General features: G+C 35.7%; 1 protein-coding gene across 1 annotated transcript; it reads right to left on the reverse strand.

Annotated features, from left to right (window-relative positions):
• Window positions 1–212: 212 nt before the first annotated feature.
• On the reverse strand, window positions 213–8,954 carry LOC145804567 (uncharacterized). The gene is made up of 7 exons (XM_082898924.1): window positions 7,794–8,954; window positions 5,149–5,432; window positions 4,805–5,055; window positions 3,794–4,018; window positions 3,615–3,707; window positions 2,916–3,529; window positions 213–513 (listed from the first exon to the last, which is right to left on the reverse strand). The coding sequence occupies exons 2-6, from the start codon at window positions 5,429–5,431 to the stop codon at window positions 3,365–3,367; spliced, it is 1,017 nt and encodes a 338-aa protein (XP_082755050.1). The 5' UTR covers window position 5,432; window positions 7,794–8,954; the 3' UTR covers window positions 213–513; window positions 2,916–3,364.
• Window positions 8,955–9,310: the final 356 nt, after the last annotated feature.

The raw sequence follows: 9,310 nt of genomic DNA on the forward strand, positions 1-9,310 counted from the left end.
GGTCGCCAACATCTAACAAAATAACATGTAATTCATAATAATTCATCCAATTCATTCAATATAATATGTAATTTGCAAGCTTCATTCAAATCAACTGAATCATGAACAATCGACAAAATATAAATCATCCAAGCCTAAACTTGTTTAATAAAAGTCATCAACTATTATAAACTTTCATCCACAAGTAATTTCAAAGATACATATTCCTCCAATTAAAAATCCACTTGTAATCTATATAATTATCCAAGTCACATCCATCTAGCATAACAATTTAAAACATAACAATTAGTTGTTATTATGTTTTAAATTGTTATCCATGCTCAGCTATCAAAAAATATACACACTAGTAGTCTATCTAAATATTTTTCATACAACATTCATCCAAAAAAAATAACTACTACTCCTCCCAAATATTTTCCATACACATCTATTCAAAAATATATATTCCTTCCAAAAATGCTTATAGTGCCCATTAGTCCTGTACAATTTAGCTTTGTGCACATGATCATCCATCTGTACCAAAGAAAATGAGAAATAATGTCAGATAACTTTTGGTTAAAAATATTTGCACATAACTTTATTGTAAAATTGGACAAAAAATATTTTTTCTACATGGAAAGTAAAGGAAACATTAACAAATTAAATGACAATCAATACCATTTTGTAAATTAAACATCATTCATATGTATATATCAATTATAATTATTGTTCCACAATATGCCAATATTGACCTATGCTTCAACAATGGAAACTAAGTTAAATGAAAGACTATATATACCTAAAAATTAATTGAGGCAAGGCCCGGACACCCAATAAAAAGTCTTTGCTAACACAAAGATACGTTATCATGTAGCTTTCACATTAACTTCTTGTTTTGGCATGATTCACATTGAAAATTACAAAGCATTAAATTGGGGGCCATATTAGAATTATTATTCTATGGAGAGATAAAGAGAAAAGAGATAGTACAAAACCTCCGAAGCCAGTCCAATCCTAATGATACTGGCAGATCCAGAAAATACACCAAATCCGCCTAAAAAGAGGGTCATTGTCCCAGTCCACACTTGGCCCAAGCCCGATATATGGATGGACCAAGACGGTTTATATAACTCAATCACACCACACAAATGGTGCTCATGACAAACAAAATAAAGCAACAATGCACTAAAGACACTTTCAATTAATAATCATGACAAAACTAGTAGAAATTTCAAAACTAAATGTTATAGGATTCTCTAAAGTTTCACAATTTAGATAACTAAACAACTAAGATCCTACTTGACCAAGCACTGAGATTTAGCTTATGATGAGTTTTCACATTTCATGGCATGAACATGCAAGCTACAACCCAATAAAGAGCTGTCTTTGTTTGAATGAATATTGATATCTTGATGATGATGATGATTTTGACACTGATGAAACTTTTAAAGGGCAATATCTTGCTTTGAAATTTTACAATGGCATGTTAGCTAGTTTACAAAGATTATTCTGCATGCACTTAACTTCAATGAAATTAGAATTCATGCACTTAACTTCAATGAAATTAGAAGTCACTGAGGGAGCAAAGACATCGTGTAGTTATCTAGGTCAAGTTTAGTCTTTATTGATACTTGGGACCGGTGGATAGGGTATGGACTTGATTTAACATAATTTGTTCAGAGTGGTTGTCTTTAGGTTCGCAAATTCACAACCTCAAAATTAATAAACAGTGTTTTAATCACAAAATCAGTGATCTATGGATAGAACAAAAACATCTTGTCTGCAATTTAGCTTAATTTGTTTTAAGTTGTTAGTTGTCCCATATTCGAAATCACAACAACAAAACTAATAAGCCTAATCAGTGATTTATCTGTCAGTAGAAAATTTTATATGTAAATCTACCATGGAAAATGGCACTACTGATTATAAGAAGTTGAATTCCCACTAATATAACATTGCATGTCGCAGATATGACCATTTCAAATAGAAGAATTGCACAAATACCAACAAGAACCTTCATGTACAATTCTCCAAAACCCATCAAGAAGATGAGAAGCTCATCACACACATCAGTAGCCATGGCCATGGCTGTTGGAGTTCTGTTCCTAAACTAGCAGGTATGAATTCTACTTGTTATTTCTTGTCTCATTTCAAGAGAGGGATAGAAGAAGGAAATCGAATACAGGTGCTGAGCTTGGCTGATCCCTAAGAGTCTGGTGTTATTTCACTGCACTATAGGACTTGCTCAAGATCTATTTTATACTTAGTATTGTCATTTCTAGAAATCAATGACTGGATTTTGGAATAAATATTGAGTTTAACGGTGACACAAGTCACGGACAATCAAAATATCAGAAATAAGATTAAGTAGACATCATTTGTCACCCACTAATCTAACTCTGCACTACCGCAATATAAGATTCATCATTGGTTGGTGATACTTTTAATATTGTCATGTAATAATACCATTATACCCAATATTTGTTCTAATTTTATTGTTGAGATATTGCAGGCTTGCAAAGGTGCGAAAAGAGTTGCAGACTAAGGTGGATAAATTACTTGAGGCCAGATCTCAAGAGGGGTTCTTTTACTGAGCAAGAAGAGAGAATCATCATTGATGTTCATAGAATTCTAGGCAACAGATGGGCTCGGATAGCCAAACACCTCCCTGGTAGAACTGACAATGAAGTCAAGAACTTTTGGAACTCATGCATCAAGAAAAAGCTCATCTCACTTGGCTTAGATCCAAACACTCACAATCTTCTCTCTCCCCATCAAACTACCACCAATTTGTTTTGGTGCTGTTTCCAATGTTTGGCCCCGAATGGGTTGTTTTCCCCTTTTTGCCTCACAATTTGTTCTCTAATATTCTCATAACACGTTTATTTGCCTTGACTTTGAACATAAATATAATGCAATTTGGTTAACACACTTACCCATTACCATAAGTAGCTATGGTGGGGACTTTGATGGATTGAGCTTTTCCAAAACTTGCGCCAACGTGCTCTGAAGTCCAAAAATCTGCATCTGCATCTCCTCACGTTGTCTTGCATTCTCTGCCTCTTTCATTTGTTGCTCCTCTTCCTTTTTTTGCTGCTCCTCTTCCTTTTTTTTCTGCTCCTCACGGTCACTCTGCTGCTCCGCACGCAGTATCTCCAACTCGGATGTAAGCCTTTTCAAGTGCTCCTCACGTGCTTGTGATGCCACATTCGACCCAACATCACAAGACGAGGGCTTTGGTCCGACCCCAAAACCTCTCAAGTATCCCTTCTTCTTCCCCAGCACCACTCTTGATATATCCTCTTGTGTCATCGGTGTTCCAGACTCAATAGACTCATCCCGCACCATTGTCATTTGCTCTTGTAATTGTGACATATAACTATTGTTAATATAAATCAAACACAGTAGTTACTATAAGTGTCCAAATGATTGGAATAGTTACATGTAAATCACAGCATATAGGATCAATCCATTCTTTTGTCTTCTTGTTCTGATGAGTGTTCTTGTAGAAATTGCAAATATCTGGCAACAAACCACCGTTTTCCTTCACCTGTGATATGCCAAACACCGATATCAACACTAACATATTAAATATGTGTGGATAAAGTTAATAAAATCAATGACACACATCTCACCGCAATGCTCATCGCCGCCGGAAAAGATCGCGACCCACTACTATGATTGTAGGGTAGCTTGCTCCTATTTAGTTTGCCGGCATCGTAGCGAGGCTACATAATCCAGATTATAACGGTTTGTTACATATATAGTTAAACAATGATAAAGAGTACTAAGTAATAACTAAATCATAACATACCTTGTTTTTAGGATCCAACCATACTTGGTCAATCAAATACTTCCAATCATCGGATTGTACTCCTTTGTATGGATGAGCATAGGGATCAATTCCCGCATCCACAAGCTTCTCCCATTTCTTCTTCATTCTGCACTTCCAATCTTTATATAACACATAACACTTCTTTTCCACAACTTTTTGGGATAGTGAATTATCCTCGTAATTATCCCCAATCTCAAATTTATCCTACAATCAATACAAACACAATAAGTAACTTAACTTATGTAATGTGAAATTGACTACGGAAGCTTAACATCTACCATCCATACAGTCCACCTAAACTGGATTTAGCAGCAACCTGACAAACATTTATAATGCGCATCTTCATACATTGCCATCGTTTAAATGGAATACCATTATACTATGTTCGTAGAAAAATAACGATTTAAACATAGACATGTGGTTGTGGGTATCAAAATAATTTTACTTGAATCGGCATTTTCTGTAATGATATGTTTATCAGACATGTATGCAGAATCCAATTTCACAGAGCCTGTGATTGTCCTGTTGGTTAACAAGGCACTCACTAAAAAGACTAAATGGTTGTCCTACGTATGTGGTCAAGAATAATATGTCATGTACTTTATGTAGGTTGCATTGCTCTTAACTTCCATTGGAATGATAAAATAATGAAGAGAAGTTTATGGTAAGTAACTTTAAAAAAGCTATATCAACAAACAAAAAAATAAAGGAAACCACGGGACCTTAAACAATTTCATGTACCAACATGATTCATGAATAAGTTGGAATGGGCTGCTTATTTATAGACACCCCCTCCCCAAAAAATCTAAGATGGAATGGGCTGCTTATTTATAGACACAAGTTGAAACAAATGAGCTTTTCATCTCTTCACTGCTTTCAAGCTTCGAAAACCAACAAAGTAAAGAAAGAAAACAAATGAGCTCCTATATGCACATTATAAAAGCACTGTTTCCATCATCCACACAGACTATGAAAGCAATTTAATCATACCCGGACAGCTTGTACAACAGCAGCTTTTGTCGCTGGCTCAGCAACAGTCCAACTCTTAACGCCTTGAATGGGGCACATCCTCCTAATCTGAAGGCCGATCTCATTCGATCCTGGGGTCGCTAGCACACCTTCGAATGCATTGAATGTCTCCGTGATTGGAATGTACAGCTTGTTTCCATTATTGTCGGCAATTCTTTTTGCTGTTGCTTTTCCAACTGTTGGTCCCCGCACACGCTTTGATGAAGATGCACCTGGTAATTGATAATATTATTAATGTATTTAAAAATTACAAAATATTAACAATATATATAAATTGAAGACAGATCTCAAACATTTTTAATTACCTGCGCCACTCGGTTGACTTTGAGGAGATGGTGGATTCGTTTCAAACGGAGATGCTTCACAACTCTCAGATGCAGCTGGTGCATTACTTTCAGACGGAGATGGTGCAACAGTCTCAGATCCTGACAATGCAGCTTGTTCAGACGGAGATGGTACAATAGTCTGAGATCCATCTGCTGCAACACCTTCAGGAGTAGGTGTAGGTGTATCGGTCTGCGATGAGTATGGTTCAATTAATGCCCTCTTTGGTGGTGGGAAACGGCGCATCTTTTTCGCAGGAGCCATTCTATTACAATTTAACATAATCAAAGGCCAAAGAGCACAATGAGCACAAATTTTTAATGCATATAGACATATACATCAAGACTGATAATTAACAAACATTTCCATTCATATTCTTAACTCAATTCTGTTACTATCTTGACATGGAATAACATTTGAATACTAAAGGACAAATTAATGTACTAGCAATTTTATTAGTTTTATATTTTAGAATCTTGGTTGATAAAGGAAGTCTCTAAAATCTATATAAAGTCATGTAATGCTTATAATTTAATAAAGTTGATATTTTAGAGATTTTCAAGAGCTTTGATGCTTTCTTATGGATTGTGTGATGCCTAAGGCCTCTAGGAGTGATTTGTAGAAACTATCTTCCTCTTCTCCATCTTTCCCTCTTGTAGACACTTTAACAGCTCAAACTCTGTTCACGGGTACTGTTCACAGGGCTTAAAGCAGCCCTTGAATAGTGCCAAAAACTCATGTTTTCATGCTTGTACGCTTACCCCTTTATTACTCTAAACAAACCTTTAAAACCCCTATACTCTTATTGCAATTTCAGCCATAAAACCCCAATTAAAATCAGTCCGTAAACACATTGTTGCTGCTGTCCCTACTTGTCCTGCGTCACTGGGTATTTAGTTTTTATGCATCATTTGTTACTATTTTACTAGTTTTATTAGAGATTCTTTCCTTCTTTTTTTTCCCTTCCATTTTTGAAATTAATAACTTCATCTATGAAGTCCAGGCAAAATGAACTCATGCCTGTCTAGTGGTCCATAATTTTTTTTTATCTGTGAGGCGTTTGGATATATCCCAAGGACTGGTGAGACTATAAAAGTAGTACTTGAAAAGGCAGACCAAGAAGAGCATGATGAATATACTGAAGCAGATTCTGACCGCCAAGATGACCCACAAAAACATCAAAATTTTAAGCTTCAGGTATGGCTTTCATTTTTTTTCCCTACATTCAATTCTTAGGGAGTTTCTTCACCTAAAGTAGTAGTTTCCTCTATGTCTGACCTACGTGTTAACTGGTGATATTACTGACTGCGTAGTTTGTTTGATCTTCGAACTCTGTTATTTATTTCCTTTTTCCCATAGTTGAAGAGAAAGAATTGTGTGGTCCAATCAAGTGTCCTTGATTTGCTAATAGGTTTATAATGCCTTGATCTTTAGGTTCCAACCTTCTTGTTATGGAGTTCCAGTTCATTCAAGTAGCCTTCAACCTCATTGCCCTGTTAGCATGTATGTCGTGTTGCAAGGGGGTGGAACATGGAGTTTTGTGTAGTGGGGGAAAAACCTTATATAGAAATATTCAGAATTTCTTTTTCCTAATTGACAATAGATGTTTTTTCCAAATGTCAAACCCCTAACATGGACAAAATTTAGCAAATCAACAATTAAACACTCTTTGTTGTCATGTAATACGTTAAAAGAACAATTTGTTACCAAGTAAGTTAATTAATAGTAACATGACTATTGTTAAGCCAAGAAAAAATTACACCATAAAACAAGGCCATGAAGGTAATCAAATGACAACCCATCAAAATGATTTAAAAAATTAAATTTTAAAATCACAAAACCATTCAAAGACCAAATGCTGAATAGTTATTTTCATCATAAGACAGACGATGGATAACTTGCATAGCATATAAAAATGCATATACGCCCAAGCACACAATCGTGTAGAAATACCATGTCTTATTTTCTAATTTCAGGAACCCTCGATCAGAAACATGGAAGTACTCTGAAGATGTGAACAGAATTTTACAAAAATGAAATAAGTAAAGCATTAGAACACTAGAAATTATATCTACTTGAAGAAACCTTCACAACAAATTTGTATACGTTAGACAGAACAAGAAAGTGCATAGGTTTGTTTGTGCTGAACCTATATGGAACTGGTTTAGGTCAAGATAACAAAGGGTTAGGAATGACATTTCCCTCAATTATGCTGACAGAAGAGAATACCAAAATGATGTTAGGAACTATTTGAAGAGCACATTCACAGAGTCTTGGTACTTCAAAAGACAGTGGGAGGATATGTGAAAGGCTACACAATATCTCAGAAAACAAATGTAGCAAAACCATGGAGTGAGACTGAGAAGCCTCCTGAAAACTAGCAAAATGAGGGGTATTGCCCAAAATCTGAGAAAGAATCATATAAATCCTTGGGATATATCCAAATGAGGGGTATTGCCCAAAATCAAACCAGTTTAAGAAATCAACACGAAATTATTTAGTATAAATCATATAAAACCCTATAGCAAGAGTTGATAGTTGGGGAAATAGAGGAAAGGAGAGAGAGAGAGAGAGAGAAGAGAGCGAGATAGAGAGCGCAACCGACACAGAGAGGGAGAGAGAGAACCTGTGATCTGCGGCGGTGGCGGTGGTGATTTGCGGCTGCGGCGGTGCCGATGTGCAATGTACGGTGAGCTACGGTGAGCGACGGTGGTAAGGGACTGTGCTGAGATGAGGTGGGGTGAGGTTTGGTGGTGATGTGTGAGAGAAGAGGACTTTTGTGTTTGTTTAAACAGAGAATGTAGAAGAGGGCGCGAAATGAAAAAGTAATTTCCCCCTCAAATTTTAGACCTGTGGCGTCTAAGGTGGTGTTTGGGAAGAATTTTACCTAGGTTTTTTCTCATTTTTTCCATTAAAAGACAAAAATGTTGCAAAATCAAAAAAAACACATCCAAACAAAATATCACATCCAACCCCATAATCATTTCACTTTTTTTCTCACAAATATCACATCCAACCACAAAAAAATCTAACTATCTTCCCAAACACAAAAAAAAAAAAAAAAAAAAATGACATTTTAATATCTTACATCTAAAAAAACCTACATAAAAACTCACTTCCCAAACATCATCTAAATTGGTTATTTGTTGGCAAATAACCCATATATAACGACTAAAACTTTTTGTACCTAGAACTTAAATAAGAGTGACATTTTAAAATATTTTAGTATTAAGTGAATTTGTTTTATTTTAGTATTCAGTGAATTTTTTAAATATTTTTTTTACAAATATTATACTTTTAAAGTGTATTTATGTTTGGTATATCGAAAAATTTTAAAAAACATTAGAATGAATTATACTTTTAAAATATTCACCGCTCATCGCTCGCCTCCGTGTGTGTGTGAGAGAGAGAGAGAGAGTGTGTTGTTTCGAAACTTAGGACTCTGTAAACCTGAAAGGAAATGAAAAAATGGGGGGAAAGGCAGAGGGAAAAAACAAAAGGGGGAAATTAAGTTTGGGCGGGCGAGTTAGTGAAAAAAAAAGGGGAAATTTTGTTTCATTTTTATTTTAATGAATTTTATTTTTTATTTGGTAGAAGTAGGGGTAATATTTTAATGAAAAATATTTTTCGTTAAAATAAAATTAATTTTTTATGGTCAATGGAAAATATGATTTTTGTGGCCCATTTTTTTTGTGAAGGTGGTGGAGGAGAGAGAGCGACAGTAGTGGTGAAGGTGGTGGATAAGAGGTGATGGTGGTGGTGGTGGCGAAGGAGATTGATGATGAAGTTGTGGTAGTGGTAGAGGAGATGGAGTGGCGGTGGTAAAGGAGAAGTAATAGTAGTAGTAGTGGTGGTAGTGGTAGTGAAGTGGTAACGATACTGGCAGTAATGGTAGTCGTAGAGATGGAGTGGCAACAATGGTAATAATGCTGGTAGTGGAATGACATTTGCAGTAGTAGTGAATGTGGTAGAGGAGATGGGTGGTGAGAGAGAGATGAGTGAGAGATAGATAGAGAAGAGAGATAGAGAGAGAGAGACAGAGACAAAGACAGATACAGAGTGATGAGCGAGAGAGAGAGAGACAAAGTGGTCGCTAAAAGTGTATTTTCTTCTAGTGAAGAGCTCGGTAAATAGAGAAGAGGG

This window comes from Camellia sinensis, chromosome 12 (assembly GCF_055761805.1).
Source record: "Camellia sinensis isolate YWXY chromosome 12, ASM5576180v1, whole genome shotgun sequence".
Taxonomy (NCBI): domain Eukaryota; kingdom Viridiplantae; phylum Streptophyta; class Magnoliopsida; order Ericales; family Theaceae; genus Camellia; species Camellia sinensis.

Bases quoted from the DNA above. Each gene is read 5' to 3' on its own strand.
- LOC145804567 (XM_082898924.1), bottom strand. From the start codon at position 5,431: ATGGCTCCTGCGAAAAAGATGCGCCGTTTCCCACCACCAAAGAGGGCA. The intron at 3,708-3,793 runs GTATGTTATGAT...TGGATTATGTAG, and splicing joins GGTTGGATCCTAAAAACAAG to CCTCGCTACGATGCCGGCAA. The intron at 3,530-3,614 runs GTGAGATGTGTG...GGCATATCACAG, and splicing joins CGGCGGCGATGAGCATTGCG to GTGAAGGAAAACGGTGGTTT.